We start from the raw sequence: 19479 nt of genomic DNA on the forward strand, positions 1-19479 counted from the left end.
TACAATCTTTAGACTTCAATAAAATATGATATTCAAGACTTAATTTTATCTGTGCCATTGAAATTAAGGTTGACTTAATTTTATCTGTGCCATTGAAATTAAGGTTGTCATTTGGGATTTGATGTTAAAACTCCCTTAATCTAAACAAGTTGCATGTGTATTTATAGCCTTCAGGTGTAACACTCCACTTAAAAACACCTTAGGCCTTGACCCTAGTGCTTTATTATTTTGGGGCTCGATTGGTTTAGAAGTATTATTTTAGAGAATTTTTAGTGCTTTATTAGTTTTGATGAAATGTGCCATGAGGTCAATGAAAGAATGACACATGGCAAATTAGAGGCTTGCCACCTTAATGGGTTAGGTAATTTGGTTATAATATTGATGGATTTGGAAAAGGCCCAATAGTGGTTTAATAAGGACCCTAGTTTACTCAAATGAGATGGACTAAGGATAGACATAAAGACTTTAGGTTCAACTTGATGGACACAATAAGTTAGAACCAACTTATTGAACTATTGAGGTCAAGGAAAGACCCAATACATCTGGAGATAAGGCCCATGAATAAGTCTAGTATATACTTGTTGTTCCATTCCAATTCAATCTACTAAATAATTTTCAGGAACTATACTTGTTGGAAATATTTCTCCAATTATTTCCACTAATTATTTCTCCTATATGACCTTTAAGGCTACGTTTGGATGTTGAGATGAGTTGAGTTGAGTTGTAAATTATAATATTTTATGGGTCTCATTAATATGAGTTTAACTTTTTAGGTTGAAATGTATGAATGAGGTTGAAATGTGTTTAACTTTTTTATAGAAAAATTAAAAGTAGTGAGTCTAATCAATAATTGATTTGAGATGAGTTGAATTTAGTTTAACAATCAAACAGGGCACTGGACTTTTTAGATTTCTTAATGTGAGAGCATTGTAGATTTTTTCAGATTAAGCACTTGCTCTAATATCTTTAATTTTCTATTTTCTTTACTTGCAGCCATTAAGGATCAATCTCAAACTCATCTAATCTAATTATTATAATTTTTAACATAAAATATAATAAACAATTTAACTTTTTCAAATATCAAAATAATAATAGTATTAAAAAATAATATTCTAACGATATTTTATTTAACTTTTTTAGCTTAACATTAATACATTTAAAACATAAAAACAGTTAAATTCATCTAAATTGAGTTTAAATTTAACCATAATTTTAAATCTCATTTTAATTTTTCTCGTTTAAAATCTATCTTATTGTCCAGAGATATAATATTTATAATATTTTTCAATTGTCATAATTATTTTGTTTTATTTCATCACGGGTTAATCTGGTGACATCGGATTAATTTGTAATAGCATTAGCATTAGTTAAATTCTTAGATAAAGTTTGGCTAATATGTCATTTGTTGGCTTTTATTAGTGTGTTCTAAATGATATTAGAGCATATTTTAACAAGAAATATGGGGCTTTATGCCACTTACAAAGAACTGGACTCCATATTGAGTGATAATATATCAAGAGATAATTCCTCAATTTGCAATGAGGGGAATGCTTTTGAGTGAACGTCACTGAAAAAAATAAGAATGGCTGGATGTGAAAAATTAAAAATATTTGTTTCAACTAGTATGAAAACACCACAGAGTCTGAAACTTTTCAACCAATGATAGAAGAAGACCTCAATATCACCATACAACACATTATCAAAGGAAATGTATGTTAAATTTTATAACTTGTCTTTGGTCAATAGGTAATTAAACATGAGTATATATAGAATTGTTTTAGTTTTTATTTTTAAATCGAAGGCAAATTTATAGGTAGAGCTCTAGTCTCCGTAGCAGGTTAATTAATTCTTCAATTGGACCAATTTCCTCGTATTCATCATGATTTCTGTTTATTTATTTATTATGCATTTCAAAGTTTTCTCTAATCAATTACCAGTTGGAGAATTTATTATCAATTTACCCTGAGAGATTGTCCTACATGTTTGGAGTTTTCTCTAAGTTTCGTTAATATCAAAAAATCGACTCCCAGATGCAAAATTGTCATCTCTCATGGTTGGAAGGAACAAGAGGAGATGCATTTACACAATCGATTCCCAGAGCACTTCATTTGGCATTTCCAATAATTTTTCCTATAGTTTAATCTCAATTGAAAAAATTCTAATTGTAAGTCTCTTTATTAACACAATAAAGACATACCATCAATTTTAAAATAATCATATTCTATTCTTTTTTTATTATTATTTCTACTATTTTATTTCTACATCTTTAGCTACTTCATATAATATATATATATATAAAGAAAAACACTGGATGCAAGTGCCGGGTGTAATCGGCTTGCAAGCGGTGTGTCCACGTCATTTAATAAAACGGTGTGTTTTTTATTTATTTTTTCTCTCTCTCAGTTTCCTCCCTCCCTCCCTCCCTCCCTGCATTTCCATTTCCATCTGACCTCTCCATCTCGTTTCCTCCTCCCTCTTCCTCTCCATATCGAAATCCATCCATTTCCATCTCCTCAGAACCATCTCCTCAGAACCAATTCTTCCATTTCCCTCCTCTCTCTGCTTCTCTCAAGTCCACGCTTGCCATTCTCCTCAGATCCATTGAAGGCTAGCTCTCCCTTTCTCCTCCCTTTGAAAAATTCTGTCTCCCCCTGTTATCTTCCCCAACTCCCTTCGAAGACCAAAAAGTGAGAAAGGGGCCTTCGTTTCAATTTGCTTTTGTTTCCTTCGAAATCCCCTTCCCCTTCATCCCGAATCCCGAATCGTCTTCGTCTGTCTTCAACAAAGCGAAGGTTGCGATGGTTGTCTTGGTCTTCAAATTCCAGGTCTTCAAGCTTCATCTCGCAGTAATGCTTTGGCGCTCGTCGTGATCAATGGGGGTAGAGTGGTTGTGGGCAGTGGGATTTTTCTAGTAATGAAATGTGAAGAATCGGGATGTTTGAAACCCTAGCCTCTTCTTCCCTCATCTTCTCTCTTAGCTACGATTCACAAAATTAAAGTAAATTTTGAAACCTTGAAACAGAGTCCACGGAGTGGCTCCTCGTTTGGAGTTGTCCTCCGCTAGAATAGGCGCCTCCAAGGAATGGGAAGAAGATGGAATGGGCAACATGACCATCTTAAAAACTCGGGCAACAGCTTTAAAGCTTCAGTTAATTCAATTAAGTTGGACAACATGAACATCTTAAAGCTTCAACAATTCCAATAAAATCTATCAGAAAGCTATGGCCTCCAAACAATCTTCTCTGCTATTAATCAAAGCTAACTGACATCGCATAATAGTTTTTAGATAATTAAAAAAAAAAAACACAAAACCCACTACAAGTATCAAGTTGTGACGAGGCTACTTCTCGATGACAATAGCTTGGATTGAAAGGGAAGAAGGCTGCGATGAGGTTAGTTGAGACTTGGCTTTTGTTCCCTTTGAACGAAATGGAAAGTAGATGGCAAGCGTGGACTTGAGAGAATAGCAAGTGTGTGAGATTTTTTTTTTTTAATAGATGCTGACGTCAGCCGACTGCACGGCGACTATAACCGGCAACTGTATTTAGCAAAGCCCATATATAAAATGATTTAGAGGATGAAAAATAACTCCTCAAATATAGTGAGCTACGAAGGATTAGATTATACTGAGAGGGAAATGTTCCTTAATATTGCATTTTCTTCAAAGGAGAGAGCATTTGGCTAATGTCATGAAAATATTTAATTACTATGATTTTTTTACCGGTTCTTGTATCAAGAGTTTTATAGAGAAGTGTCTTATTACTATTGACGGGCATGTTAAACCGGATTGGAAATATTTTTGCCAATACCTCACTTGTTTTTATAGAAAGTATTAGCTAGCTAGCTAGGCAGATGCATGCAACAGTTCTGTCCTCGTCTAAAATCAACTTGAAGCATGTTTATCTAAAGGAAAATCCTTTAGTCATAAAGGAATTATACAAAAGTAAATCTATAAATTGATATGATTTAATGTGATAAGTTAAATTATAAAGTTATTTTTATTATAAAATAAATCTAACAAATTGTACATTACTTTGTAAAGAGAACTATAGTACATACAAACTTGATCAGGTTGACTCGGATGATCGACATACACGGTAATTGAACCAAATAAATTACTTGTGCGTAAAACACGCCCACAAAAAACCATTAGGTTTAATATCAATTTCCAGTTGTGTGAACTTTAGATTGAAGCAACCAATTACTTGCAGCCATTTACACAGTTTTGAACTAAAGTCATTCTGCGTAAAACAAATACTTGTATTAGATACGCACTAATTAATTCTCTGCATGAACCTTAGACTTTGGAATTTTTCGACTAAAGACTTATCACGTCCCGATTCAACATATATGTTTTGATCTCTTCACACTAATAATATCATTTTTCAATTTCTCTTTCGTACTTTTTCAATTTAGTCATTATTAATCATTATAATCTTTTTAAATTTTCATGTAAAATAAAAAATATAATTTCAAATCTTTAAACAAAAATAACATTATTTTACTCTTACGAATATTTGCAAGTGGCAGGTGCATGCAAGAGTACTGTTTATGTAAAGGAGAGACAGGCCGGGAGATCATGTGGGGACTCATAGCCCGACATACGCGGTTTCTAAACAATCCTTACAATCAATTTCTAGACTTTAAGTTCTTCTTTATTGATTTTCTTGAGTGGGCAACAACCTTTTTTTTTTTTCAATATTTCTTGATACACTCTCATTAATCTCTGCTTTCAGACCGAGTTAATCACGTCAAAGCGCATGGAAAGTCACAAAAGTATATCAATGGGGAACACATTTTCCATATTTTATACAATCAAATTGATCAAGCAATATTTATATTGCATTTATATATGTGATATGCACGTACGTACGTCATGATCAGTAATTTCTGGAATTAAATATGAGCCAAGTGATATTTTTTTTTTTTTTCCGAAAGAGTCGAGACCACATGTCCAAGAGTGGCCCCTCCCCAATTTTATTAATAAATCCTCACTTTAGGTGAAGGAAAGCCATGGATACAACTTAAGAAAGAAAAACATCATAATCAATCAAAACAAACTACCCACAAAAAGGTTCTTAATCTAAGATAAGGACAACCACCCTTATCTAAACGGAAAATGCCCCTAAGAGCCAAAGGTAAATCCGAACTTTTATTCCAAGTTTTATTAACTCCAGCAGCTCCCAATCTAGCAAAACCATCAGCCAATGAATTACTCTCCCTATAAACATGTGTAATCCGAAATGTTATTCCTTGAAGAAGACTTAGCAACTCCTCCCAATAGTCTTCCAAGTACCAAAGACCACATCTCTTCTTTATAAACCAATCTATCACAAGCTTCGAATCCATCTCGATCTCTATCTTATCTAAACCCAAAAACCTGACACACCGGATTCCTTGAAGCAACCCCATAAATTCAGCAAAATTATTGGTCCGATTACCAGTGCTTATAGCAAAACCAGAAACGAAATTACCTCTAAAATCTCTAATCACTCCTCCTGCCCCCGAAGTACCCGGATTACCCATTGAACTGGCATCCACGTTCAGTTCATACCATCCTTCCTGGGGTCTCATCCATTTAATTATCTTTGTCGTAACCCGTTTTGTCTTATACGGTATTTGGAAGCTACTCAGAATATTCTCATCCCGTGATGACCACTTTGTTGACGCCTTAAGATTTTCACCTACCGAGGCCACCCAATATACTATCGACTGCCAAATGGATTGGATAGATTCCTGCCAGTTCTCCATTCTAGCAGTACATCTACGATTCCATAATCTTCAGGTGATAATGCTCGGCAACATGCCAATTAATTGGCCACTCTGAGAAGAAGTTTTAGCACGCCTATACTAGGACTCCACCTTTTCTCTCCATGTTTTACCTTGCAAGCATGGCAGCTCTAGCTTTGAAGCACACATCCTCCAAATTTGTTCTGCAAATTCTCCGGTTGCCAAAACATGATTCTGGTCTTCATAGCTCCCTTCCCTACAACAGTCGCATTTTGATGTCAACGGAATTCCTGTTCTGCGCACTCGATCGTCCACTGGAAGACAATTATGTTGAGCTTTCCACATGATAATTGACATTTTCCTTGGTAAGGCCGGATTCCACAGCCACTTAGCCCAAGGTAAGTTTGGACTACGTAACCGAATGCATTCCCATGCAGATTTGGTTGAAAAATTACCATGAGCCTTAGGAAGCCAAATAAGGACGTCTTTCCCCTGTTTCACCCTTCCTAATTCAGCAATTATCTTTTCTGTTGTTTCCGCCCTTACCAGCTGATCAAAAACCTCCACCTTCCAACCATTTTCAGTTTGACAATCGGTTAAAGATAAACCTGATAGTTCTCTAACTTCATGTGCGTTAGAGAGAGGACCAGCCGAAAACCATTTATCATGCCAGAAAGATAACTTACCATCTCTGACATTCCATTTTGAGTATTTCTGCACTTCTGGTAGATTATGTAGGAGCATCTTCCAGAATTTAGACCCTTTTAATGGATCCACAATGGAAATATGCTTTTGACGAACATATTTAGCAAGAAAGAACTTCGACCACATAGAATTACCATGTAACAAATTCCAGACCAGCTTCATATGGAGAGAAGTCTGGACCTCTTGCAACTTCCGTAGCCCAACACCCCGTTCCGATACAGGTCGACAAAGATCCTCTCAAGCCTTCCATTTCTTTTTCGACCTCCCATCTCTTACTCCCCAAAAGAAGGTACTGAATAAACGCTCCAATTTTTCCATCACCCCTTTCGGAGTATGCAAAATAGATAGACAATGAATTGGAATACTTTGTAATACCTGCTTTAATAAAATAAGTCGAGCACCACTGGACAAAAGCCTAGTCTTCCACCCCTCAATACGATCTCGTACTCTATTTATTATACCTTCAAAATGTGCCACCAAAAGTCTGCCTGCCACCATAGGAATTCCCAAGTAATTGAATAGTGTTGTCCCTTCACTAAAACTAGTCGCACGTAAAATCCTTCGGCGCTGAGCCAAGTGATATATATTGTCGTAGACATTAATAAATCCAGGATGAGGAAGCTACCATTGCATATATATTGATCATTAATTTGGCATTATATATTGGTTCAACTTCAATATATATATTTAGATATATCTAAATATATATATTGGCATTAATTAAGGGCAGGATATTTTGTGCATGATTCCAATTATACGTACGTCGCTGCAGTACTTTTGACATATAAAAATTCGAATTTGTACTATAAATTATCTATATTTTTTCAATTTACGCTCTCGGTTAATTAATATCTTTCAGTTACGATGAGGGAAAGAAATTGCCACGTGCAAGATTATCTTAACTCGTCAAACTTAAATGAAAGGTCCCAAAGTGAAGCCTGTTACTAATTTAGGGACCAAATTCAGATATTTTGTGGTCGACGTTGTTGCCATGAAGTTGCCGACAAGTTTCTACCCACTTCTCTATTATTATTTATTTGCGATGCGTATTGATCTATAATTGGACCTTTCTTCCTCTTCTTCATCATCATCTCCTGCCATGGCCTTTCAATTAGGAGCTTCTTCATCTTCTTTACCATCATCTCCTTCCATCCATCCAAAGAATCATGATGTATTCTTGAGCTTTAGAGGTAAAGATGTTCGCCACAAGTTTATTTCTCATCTAAACCGAGCTTTACGTCAAAGTGGAATCAAGACTTATATGGATGGTGTCAACCTTGAGAGAGGAGAGCAAATTTCATCAGAAGTTTTTAAAGCTATTGAAGAGTCAAGAATTTCGATCATTGTATTTTCTAAAAATTATGCAGAATCCAAATGGTGCTTAGACGAGCTATTGAAGATTCTTGAATGCAAAAAAACATTCAAACAAATTGTTTTACCGATATTCTATGAGATAAAACCATCAGACGTACGAGATCAAAAAGGAGGCCTTGGACAAGCATTCACTAAACTTGGAAAGAAAATCAAGGATGACATAAAGTTGCTGGAGTATTGGAAGGAAGCTTTAGAAGAAGTAGCCAAATTGTCTGGGTTGGAATATACAGCGTTCGGGTAAGCTTTGCCTATTTGTTCGTAGTGCATGTGTGTGTGAGCATATATATATATATATATATATATTGCTATATATTACCGGATTTAATATATAGTACCACTACCAAGTTAGTTTCGCATATAGTTTATTGGAGAAATAGAAGAACATGAGATAAATAAAAATACATATATTTTCTTTCTTTTCGCCTTTTGGGTCTTTTCATCATGAATTGTAAGCAAAAGCAAAGGAACAGAGGAATATATATGGAATTTGGTCCATCAAATAAATGATCAATGATCGATAGTTAGAAAAAGATAATTAAGAAAAAGGGTGAGAATTATTTATTATTTGTGTTATAGCTATAGAAAGAATAAGATAATTAGGAGTACTGATGACAAGAAAAAAGGGCTTTAAATTAAACGTAGAACTGGTCTTTAGTTTCATTTTGTTTCTACATATAAAGACTCATAAATACTCTTAAATTAATATAAGTCTGATCTAAGGGAGGGACAGATTCGAGAATGGAACAAAGAAAAAAGATAAAAAGTTTATTAATACATACAAAAGATTGAAAAAGTAATTCTACCCTTTGACGAATGCACAATCTAATATTGAAACACTCATATCAAGGACGGAGAAAGGCTAGCCTTTGACATAGTAATCTAATGCTATCAGTTTGTCGTGGAGATTAAAAAAAACAAAAGCAGAAACAAGATATAATTTCACACAAATCATATTGATATATGTCATTTACTTGTGAAAAAAGTTTGACTCTATAAAATTTTCATCTCTTTTTATTTTTATTTTTTGATAGGGATGATGAGTCAGAATTTATCCAAAAGTACATCATTGGGTGGATCAACTCAAGAATAGTAAACCAAACACCTCTAAGCGTTGCCATGTATCCAGTTGGGATAGATTGTCGTAAACGAGACATTTATCAGCATCTAAGTATTGAAAGGAATGATATTATACGTATTGTAGGGATATTCGGAACTGGTGGAATTGGTAAGACAACTATTTCAAAAGATATTTATAACCAGATTTACTCTCAATTTGAAGGAAGTTGTTTCTTGAGTAATATTAGAGAAATTTCAAAACAAGCAGGAGGTCTGATTCAGCTGCAAAATACCCTTCTTTTTGATATTTTAGGAACAAGTTTGGATGTTCGTGATACTGACAAAGGAATCAATGTGATTAAGCACAGACTTTGCTCTAAAAGGGTTCTACTAATTCTTGATGATGTGGATGAGGTTGTCCAAATTGAAAAATTAGTTGGAGATCGTAGTTGGTTTGGTTTGGGAAGTAGAATTATCGTGACAACAAGAGATCAACAATTACTAAAAATCTCTGAAGTTGATTCAGAATACGAGTTGAAGCTCTTGGGTGACAATGAAGCTCTTCGACTCTTTAGCTTGCATGCTTTCAAGAAAGATGAACCATTTGATGAGTATGTGGACCTCGCTAAACAAATAATACAATATGCTAAGGGCCTTCCATTGGCTTTAGCAGTGCTAGGTTCGGATCTAAAGGGTAAAAGTACACATCAATGGAAGAGTGCATTGAATAAGTATAAAAACATTCCCAATAGAAATATTCAGAAAGTATGTTTAGTGAGTTATGAAGGATTAGATAATAATGAGAAGGAAATGTTCCTTGATATTGCCTGTTTCTTCAAAGGAAAACCTTTGCCAGATATCATGAACATATTTGACAGTTGTGGTTTTTTTCCAAATGATGGTATCGATAGGCTTAAAGACAAGTGTCTTATTACTATTGAAGGTGGGTTTGTTTGGATGCATGACTTGCTACAAGATATGGGTCGAGAAATTGTTCGTCTAGAATCACCCAACGAACCTGGTCAGCGTAGTAGATTGTTTTTTCATGAAGATGTCCGTCATGTGTTGGAAGAAAGCATGGTAAGAGTAAGAATAAAAATATTCAGTTTCACATTTATTTCTATTTTTAAAAGTGAAATCTAGCAGAAAATTTTGGCCTCATGAAGTAATATATAAATGAATATGTAAACATATATATATATATGAATTTGTAGTTATGTATAATAGATTCTGTTTAACTAAGATCATTAATGAATAAAAGTATCATATCTAAATGTCCTTTTTCGTTTCTAATATCCTAACATTTCAGTAATGAGAAAATACTAGTTATTTTTAGAAAATTGATGCTTAAATTGATGCAGTAATTTTGCTAACAATTTTGTGCATTCGCTTAAGTACCAGGGCACAAACAAAGTTGCAGGCATGATAATAGAAATGCCCAAAGGCGAGGAAGTGATAAGCTTGAATTCCGAAGCATTTGTACAGATGAAAAGACTTAGAGTGCTTATCAATCGCAATGCAAGTTTTTCAAGTGGACCTAATTATCTCTCCAATGAATTAAGAGTACTTGATTGGTTTGAATATCCGCTACAATCTTTGCCACCCAATTTCCATGGAAATAAACTCATTATCTTTAAAATGCGTGGTGGCTTCATCAGGGAGTTAAGCTTCATCAAGTTTAAGGTATCTACAATTGTAATCTTCAATAACATTTTTTTCTTTTATCTATGTGCTAAACTTCTTTTCATTTTGTTTAACAGAATATGACAATTATGAAATTCAGTGACTGTGATTTCTTAACAAAAGTTCCAGATGTTTCAAGCATCCCAAATTTGAAGGAATTGATTGCCAAAAGGTGTACAAATTTAGTTGAGGTGCATAATTCCATTGGATCCCTGGAGTATCTTTGTAAATTGAATTTTTTTGGATGCTCTAACCTTGAAATTTTTCCAATTAGCCTCAAGTTGAGATCTTTACGTAGCCTTGATCTTGGTCATTGCTCAAGCTTTCGTAGCTTTCCTGAAGTTGGGTGTGAAATGAAATCTTTAACTAGATTAATTCTATCGTCCACTGCAGTGGAAGAACTACCGTTATCAATTGGCAATCTTACTAAACTTGATGAATTATTTCTACATGGCTGCAAAAACCTTAAGCGTCTCCCAATTAACATTATTCTTCAGTTGCAACATTTCGAAAGTCTTGGGATATTTGGTGGTTGTACAAATCGAGTAAAGAAGATGGGGTATGATGGACAATCCATTCTAGCTATTGGGTCTACAACAATGGAAGACGAGATTTCATGGAATGAAGAAAAACTCCAAGAATTGGAGCCTCCAACGAATTCAAGCAATGGAAGCAATGCATTACAAGTGTTGAATCGTCAGAATTGTTTCCAATCAGAATCAAATTTCTTTCCAATATCAAGTTTCTTTACCATGTTTGATTCTTCGACCACTTTGACTTATTTAGATCTATCGGGAAGTGAATTTGTTAGCCTTCCCACCAGCATAAAAGGATTTGTTGCACTTATTGAGCTCGACTTGAGAGATTGCACAAAACTTGAAGAAATCTTAGAACTTCCACCAAATATAGAATTGGTAGATGCTAAGGGATGCAATTCGTTAGAAAGATTTCCAGAAGTGTCAAGAATATTGGAATTCAATGGAAGCCACATCAAATCACTACAAGGAATTGTCTTGAATGGCTGCGACAAAATGCATGAGAAGATTTGGAATTATAAAGTGCCAAATCCATCACTATGGAAGGTATGTATGTGTCTCATCCTCTCTCTCTTTGAATTCTATATAGGATGCATGACTTTAAAATAAATGATGATGATGATATTGTTTTAACAGGGACATGCCACTGTGTTACCGAAACATGAGATTCCAGAGTGGTTATGGTATCAGAAAGAATTTTTAGAAAATGAAATTGCTAAGAGAGAGGATGATGATGTCCAATTGAAAGGAAATGAAGAATGGGTAATAAATATTGAAGGGCCACACCATTTGGAGGATATAAGCGGAATTGTAATATATCTCGTTACATTTTTTAAAGAAGATTACAATAGTGAGTATTTTGTTCCTAATGTTGAGATAACCAGTATGAGCTCAAATTGTGTATGCCGTATTGATAGAGAAGAACGTCTACATTTGTATGGTCATGATGTAACGAAAAGTATCATAGGCCAATATGAAGGATGGATGTGGTACTCTGATTTAGAATCATTTGAGGTAAAAGTTTTGGACAAATTGAGGGTTCAAGTTCGTGTTCTTCCCAATCCTAGCAATCCTCTTTGGGAACAATTTTGGTCACGGTATTATATAAGTTTGGGAGCCAATGTTGTATACAGAAATGAAAGCAGAGCACATAAAAGAAGAAAAATAGATTGAATTAAATGATAGCCCAAGTGAAATTTTAGGTGAGATTTTCGTTTGTCCTCTCTGGTTTTTAATTAAGACTTAGTTGATTTGGTATTTGCCATTCATTTATTAGCTCAATGATTTTACCACTCATTTATTTTTGCATTTTCAAGAATGGATATACCTATCTTTATTTTTGCATTTCTTTTCTAAATTGATTAGGGAGTTTGTGTCAGCCCAGATTGGGGGGTTATACAGATGTTCTGGAAGGTACAAATCGATCCCTTGTTCCTCATTTCTTCACAAAAAATGTAACTTCACAAATCAATTTCTCCTGAAGAATTTTTCTCGATTAAGATTGATGATGACTGATCAGCAAAAGCCAAGAAGTATTTTTGTTTGATGATATTCTTTTCTTTAGTTTCTTAGCCACATTTGTTTGTTTTCTTTCATCTTTGGCATTGCTAAGAGAATATAATATCCTAGATGTTAAGGGCCATCCAAACCGACCAGAAAATGCAAATGTTTTTTCTTTTTCCCCTGATTTTTATTTTCAGACAGTTCGATATTATGGAGCTATATTACTTCATTGTAGGTCATTCTTGCATTATCCTTAGTCATTAAATCACATTACATTTTAGTGATTTAACCATAATTACATTTGCATGACTTTAATTCAAAACTTTAGCTTTTTTGTAATTTGGCTAAGTGATATAGTTTGATGCTTACATTAATTTAACTGATTGTGTTGTTGAGGGTCTATATGATTGGTAAATCTGTTGGAGATTATCGAGATAATGCGAGACAGAATTGGAGTTCCTTAGAAGGTACTTGTGAAAAGAGCTCATGATAGTTTGGTGACGCTGACTGTAATCCCAGAAGATTCCAATCCTGATATGTGAAATATATTTCTTTCCAGAACATTGTCTTTTGGTCATATATAATATAGATATATAGTTTTCTGAAAGTTGCAAAACAACTGGTGAATTTCATTGTTCAATTTTAAGTCTTTTAGTTTTCCTCACAGCCAGTACAACGATAATTTTACCCGACCTGAATGAGTCAATTTATTTTTGTTGGCCGTGGGTTTCAGGCCAAGTCAGGTTGGGGCAAAAAGGGGCTTGGGCAAGCCAATGTGCAGGCCTACCAGCAACAAGGTCTTGTAGTGAAGCCTCAGATTCTTGTGGTGAGATATTAACAAAGAAATATTTTTAGAAATAATTTTTAAGCAGTAGAAGGTTAGCAAGAATCAGGATTAGTTATGCATTTCACTCCTTAATTTCATTTTACAGGTACCAAGATTCTTGTGGAACAGAGGATATTTGGTAGATAAGAATAAACCAATTATCTTCTCGATGGCACAACTTGATACAGCGAAAAACATTATTGAACTGACTAAATGGTATGGAAAGAATGAGAAGCTAAGAAGTTTGGTAAATCTTATAGTTTCACTCCATCCAATGAAACTCTATCTTCCTCTGTTCATATAGCTAAGGTGGAAGTAAGATGTAGTGAGGAAATATATCATTGAGTTTCTCAATTTTCGAAGTTTTAGTTTCTATCACTGAATTTCTAAGACAAGCTTTCATGACAGGTGCATTATGCATATAACTAACAGTGGCCTCATCTAAAATAAACTCTGAAGTAGAATATGCTGGTGCAAAAGGGGCTACAAAGGAAGCAAATAGTGAGAAAAAAGAGTTTCCTCTAAGGTGCATTACAATGTTATTATTTTACAAGTGAATTTGCCTTTAAGATACTGTGAGGTCTCGAACAAATCTTTTTATCTAGCTGTGTTATGCATGTACAAACTAAATTTCATGGTTCACCACATACAACAACATTGCTATTTTATATATAAATATCGGGAAATATTTAATTAATAGTGACAAATGAAACCCCATGTTCAGAGATTTAATTACCCACAGTACAGTTTTTGGAATAAAGTTATCAGTGATGAGTGTATCACTTTATCCATCGAGCAAGTTAGGTATCAAATACACTTTAATCTGATGGAAGCATTCACCCATTAAACTCAATTGGTCTGAAATTCTTAATTTCATCTTGAGAGTTTTCAATCTTGATAATGAAATGGTTGGTTCATTGTATGAATGCACATATCAAAAAATTAATTTACAAAATAATATAAAGGATACACCATCCAAACTCTCACGTATCAACAATATGAAAGATATGGCATTCACGTCAACTTATGAGTAAAAAGAATCCACCATGGCAAGTGTGGAAACAAACAAGATAGCTTGCATCTCTTTCCTTTTTTTGACATTCCCCCATGAACTTGGTTTCTGATGTTAGATATAACATATTCCTTCTTCACATGTTGATACCAATTTATATTGTGGTATAGTGACTCTTAATTTTATCTTTGCCTCTGAAATTAAAGTTGTCATTTCATGTTTGACGTGATTTGGGGTTTGAAGTTTCTAGTGAAGATAGACAAGTTTTCTTCAAAAGCTGCGGAGTCCATCTGGTGTACAGAATGAAAAGGAAGGGAAAGATCAACAGAACAGGGGTTCCTCAATATTGGCCATCAATTTCGAATTTGGAGGACAATCTAGCCAGTTTTGGGGAGGATATTACAAATAATTTGTTGAGAATAGCCAGTTTTCGGATCAGGTTTTCATGTTTAGAACTGATCATTGCCATTTGGTGTTTTTGGTGGGAATGACAGAGGACGTTCCGTGTGCGAAGGCAGGGGACAGAGCCCCTGAATCTACAACGGCTTGGCACTATTGGAATTCCGATTTCCAACCCATTTCCCTACAGCTTTATGTAGGGTAAGACAACCATCTGTTTGAGAAATGATCAATTATTTGGGGAGTCTCTCTCTCTCTCTCTCTCTCTCTCTCTCTCTCTCTCTCTCTCTCTCTGGAGCACCTTTGGTCAGAGAAGCTAGAGTACTACAGATTTATAGAGTCGTCTGAAACAGGTGAAGTACAAAATGGGCAGAATTTAAGGTTTCAGCTTGAACGTAATTCCAATTTCAGTGAATCAGACATCTAAAAAAATCAAATCACTCCCAACACTAATTCGTATATGTCTTCCCAGTTATGCAGCCAGGCACATAGAGCTTCTTTAGCATTTGACTAATGAACGAGGTTGTTTAGGGCAACCAAACTATCTGAGGCACAGTCCCTAGCATGAGTTGTCCCAAGTGCAATTTTTTGAGTTGTTGCTTTGGTCTTTAGGGTCTTTTCCTACTTCTACTAACATGACCAATACTGAATTATACTTCCATTCAAACTTCGAAGTGTCTGCAAAGCCAATTTCGTATAGATTGCAACCTTTCGCAGTAGTTTTGTCAATAAACAAAGGTTTTAAGCATCAATTTGTTTAGAGATATATAGACTGAAAAATACTTAGTTATAAGTTTCAGAATTAAGGGAGGGGCAAATTCAAGAATGGAAAAAAATAGTTAAAATGTTTAATAATTCATATAAAGAATGAAAAATGTAAGTATGAGAAGAGCCTGAGGAAGAAGAAAGGATACCTTTGACATGGTAATCTACTACAGTCATTTTGTAATGGATTAAAAAAAATACGAAGAAGAAGAAAGGCTAATGTCATTAAAATATTTGACAGTTGTGGTTTCTCTCCTGACTATGGTATCCGGAGGATTATAAAAAAGTGTTTATCATTGTTAATGAGTGTAATCAATATTTTTGGATGCTTGACTTGCTACAATATTTGGGTTGAGAAATCGTTCGACTAAAATCGCCAAACGAGCTTGGTGAATGTAGTAGATTAAGGATTCATGAGAAATGATAATGACAATATTGGTTTAACAGGTACATAATGATGCCACTGTGTTACCAAAAAATCAGATTCTAGAGTGGTTTTGGTATCAAAAAGAAGTTTTAGAAAATGAAATTTTTAAGAGAGGGGATGAAGATGTTAAAATGAAGGGAAATGAATAATGGATAATAAATATTGAGTGCCACACCATTTGGAGGATATATGCGGAATTGTAGTATATGCCCTTATGTTTTTTCTAGAGTTTTTTGAGCTTGAGGATTGGAGGCGTATACAGCTCAAATCGTGTATACAGTATCGATCTTAATGAAAAGGTATATTTGTTTAATGGTGATGTATGGAATAATAGAATTGGAGGCGGATATGAAGTAGGTTTAGAATCATTTGGGCTAAAGGTTTTGGACGATTTGAGAGTTCAACTTCATACTAATAAGGATCCTTTTTTGGGCACCGTATTATAGGAGTTGCGGAGCCAAGTAGCCTTTTGCATGAAAGCAGAGCACATAAAAGAAAAAAAAAATGGATTGAATTAATGATAGGCCAAGTGGCCTTTTGCTACTATTTCTTTGGAATTTCATGTGAGAATTGAATTGATGAGGAAATTTTAATTTTTCACTTTTGTGAAACTTTAAAGTCAGTTTGCACCGCAATACCAAACAAACACCAAATTTTGCCATTTGTTGCTGTTTCTGGACAATCCTAATGATGAATTCATTAAAATGAGTTCCTAGATTAGGAAAAAAATCTAACAGTGTTGATACTATAGAAACAACTTATTTGTTTATTCCTTTATAAGTTGAAATTGAAACATTAGTCAAAGGGCATCTAAGACTTTCTAGTTTTCGATAACAAGGTGAACTTCTCAGAAGAGTTAAGCTGATTGATATTATTTGCTGAGTAGCTGAGGATCTGTAACAGCAAGGAGTTTGACCTGCAGGATTTATTTACTTTATCCACGAGACTAGTTTGTAGGTTTCTGCTGGTAGAATGTCCTGTGGACCTAAACTACTTGCTAGTTGCCGTTACAGATCCCATGGTTATTCTTCTCTGCAGTAGCTATTTGTTACTTCTTTAAACGGACCAGTATGGTGCATGAAGCCTTCTTGCCCTGCTCAATCAATCCTCCATCACCTTAGCACATTTAGCAGCCATCCCATCAAGTTCCTTCATATGACCTTCCCCATTTGAAATTCTTAAGGTTGTCCTACCTTGCAGTCTTTCTTGACCATGAGCTTAACCAGTAAAGCTAATACATTGAAGCAGAAACTAAGCGACCTTACTTTTATTTATTTATTTATTTTATAGTTAAAAGTAAACTTTATTAATAGAAACAAAGCACACCAGTAGTATACAAGAATGGTACTTAACCCCGACCTTAATTTTAAATTTTTTTGTGCCACCTTATTGTTATATTTATTTTTAAACATAAAATAAGGTCCTAAGTATTTGCTGTCTTCCGGCTATGCGCCTTTTGTGAATTCTCAATGCTCAACAATGAATCAAGACTTGGCATTGCCTCTATCCTGACAAATTGCATAAGAACCCAGTATAAGGGCTACGCTCATTTCAACTCTGTTGGTAACTGCTGTGAATTGTTTTAGTAAGTAATTAGCAATTTTATTGATAAAAACAAAATACATTAGAAATCTGTTGCCTGATGTTAACTGGGAATTATGCATTTTTGGAATTAACGCTAGATCGAGCCTATCCATTAACTTTAGAGGGGAATATTTGTGCATTCATAATAATTGTATCGTAATCCCAAAAGTAGAATGTCCTCTTCCACAAAAGTACACGGTTTGGTGGCTAGTTAGCGTATGTTGGAGCGACAGTCTAAATCTGAAATGGAAATTTAGGCAGAGAACCGCTACGGTGGTGTGCCCCCGGGGGGGGGGGGGGGGGGGGGTATGGCCATGTTGCACATGGTTGCATAAGAGCCGCACCTTATACAACATAAGATAAATTGTGGTCCTCAACATGGCTTGAGCTATAGCGTTGTCTCTTTAGATCTAATTGGTCAACCTCACCTTATCATCATTCGGCTACCAACTCTTTAGATAATACCAAAATCAACTCATCCTCACCTTATTGTCATTCAACTACCAACTCTCCGACTCATGAGCCCGCTTCTTCAAATGTCCCTTATCCTCATAATTCGGTCTCATCCTCAGGTCCAACTGGCTCCATCACTCCTCTATGTCAGTCTCTAGAAAATTCAAAATTCAATTCACCTACATCTCATCCTATCTCTCCACGTATTACTCCCACTTCAAGTACTCAAGGCCCCTTATCATCTCCACATCTCTATCTCTTCCTCATCCACTACCAAGTCCTTTACTCCTATTCGGTCACTACCCCCTGTTAAATGGATTCAATACCCCTTTTTGAGGATTTACTCTCATTATATAAAACATATTTACAAGACTATGTACTGTCTAAATTGAGCGGGAAGACCACCTAACTTTAACCCCCTAAATTACGCTTGATGTTTAGACAGCAGAGCTGTGTGTAGCCTCCCTCTATTTAGCAGTGTTGACTAGCCTACCTATATACAATCTAAACTATTACAATAAAATGTGGACTATTGAACGTTGACACTGTTGTACGTTGACACCCCCTCCTAGTCTTGACGTGGTGCTCTCACCCACCCCTCGAGCTCATCCAATGACCACACACTCACAAGTTGGCATCGTTAAACTGAAACAATTTTTTGATGGGACTATCAAGTACCCTCTTCCTAAGGCCTTGTTTACGAAGAAAGTGGAGATTCCGGATGAACCTACATGCTATAATGAGGTTGTAAAATACAAAGAGTGGTGCCATGCCATGGACCAAGAGTTCTTAGCACTCATGAAAAATGGCACTTGGACTCTTACTTCTCGACGTCCAGGTATGAATGTTGTGGGAAACAAGTGGGTGTTCCAGTCCAAACTCAACTCCGATGGGACTCTCAATCAGGGTAAAACTTGCCTTGTTGCTAAGGGCTATAATCAACAACCAAGTATTGACTATGCTGATACCTTCAGTTCTATAGTCAAACCTGCCACCATTAGGGTAGTTCTCTCCCATGCTGTCTCTCTGGCTGGCCTCTTCATCAAATTGATGTGAACAATGCCTTCCTACATGGCCTCTTATTATTATTGAAGAGGTGATTTCATACAAACAACTGTCCCTTTAATTCTTCAGAATGGGCCTTTGTCTAGGGCAAGATTTAGCTAACTACAATTAACAGCTCTGAAATTTGATTACTATAAGCTTTGTGACTGTGTCATGGGGTACAAGATGGATGAAGAACTATCAAAATTATGGAACAGGTTCTCTCTTACAAAGGAGGAAAGGTATGAGACAATAATAAAAGGCCAGGACATAACTATGGACAGAGGGAAACTTTGCCTAGTGGGGAAGATTATTGCTGATAAAAAGATTAATAAAGATGCATTTAAGAACACGATGCTCAAGGTGTGAAAATCCTGTGCTA

At 35.2% G+C, this 19479-nt stretch overlaps 2 protein-coding genes across 17 annotated transcripts; both read left to right on the forward strand.

Annotated features, from left to right (window-relative positions):
* The first annotated feature begins 7406 nt into the window (after window positions 1-7406).
* Window positions 7407-15778, forward strand: LOC122296561 (disease resistance protein RPV1-like). Of its 16 annotated transcripts, XM_043106355.1 has the most exons (11): window positions 7408-8046; window positions 8841-9945; window positions 10261-10548; window positions 10626-11630; window positions 11721-12286; window positions 12450-12497; window positions 13013-13054; window positions 13321-13413; window positions 13520-13629; window positions 13822-13939; window positions 14669-15778. In XM_043106355.1, the coding sequence occupies exons 1-5, from the start codon at window positions 7535-7537 to the stop codon at window positions 12255-12257; spliced, it is 3447 nt and encodes a 1148-aa protein (XP_042962289.1). In that variant the 5' UTR covers window positions 7408-7534; the 3' UTR covers window positions 12258-12286; window positions 12450-12497; window positions 13013-13054; window positions 13321-13413; window positions 13520-13629; window positions 13822-13939; window positions 14669-15778. The 16 variants fall into 16 exon arrangements, with proteins under 16 accessions (XP_042962295.1, XP_042962294.1, XP_042962297.1 ...); XM_043106361.1 differs by lacking the exon at window positions 11721-12286 and having other exon boundaries at window positions 7407-8046; XM_043106351.1 differs by having other exon boundaries at window positions 13013-13413.
* Window positions 15779-18665: 2887 nt separating this feature from the next.
* LOC122296819 (uncharacterized mitochondrial protein AtMg00820-like) lies at window positions 18666-19109 on the forward strand. The gene has a single exon (XM_043106617.1). The coding sequence runs from the start codon at window positions 18666-18668 to the stop codon at window positions 19107-19109; it is 444 nt and encodes a 147-aa protein (XP_042962551.1).
* The last annotated feature ends 370 nt before the right edge of the window (window positions 19110-19479 follow it).

The sequence above is a fragment of the Carya illinoinensis genome, chromosome 15 (genome assembly GCF_018687715.1).
Source record: "Carya illinoinensis cultivar Pawnee chromosome 15, C.illinoinensisPawnee_v1, whole genome shotgun sequence".
NCBI lineage: Eukaryota > Viridiplantae > Streptophyta > Magnoliopsida > Fagales > Juglandaceae > Carya > Carya illinoinensis.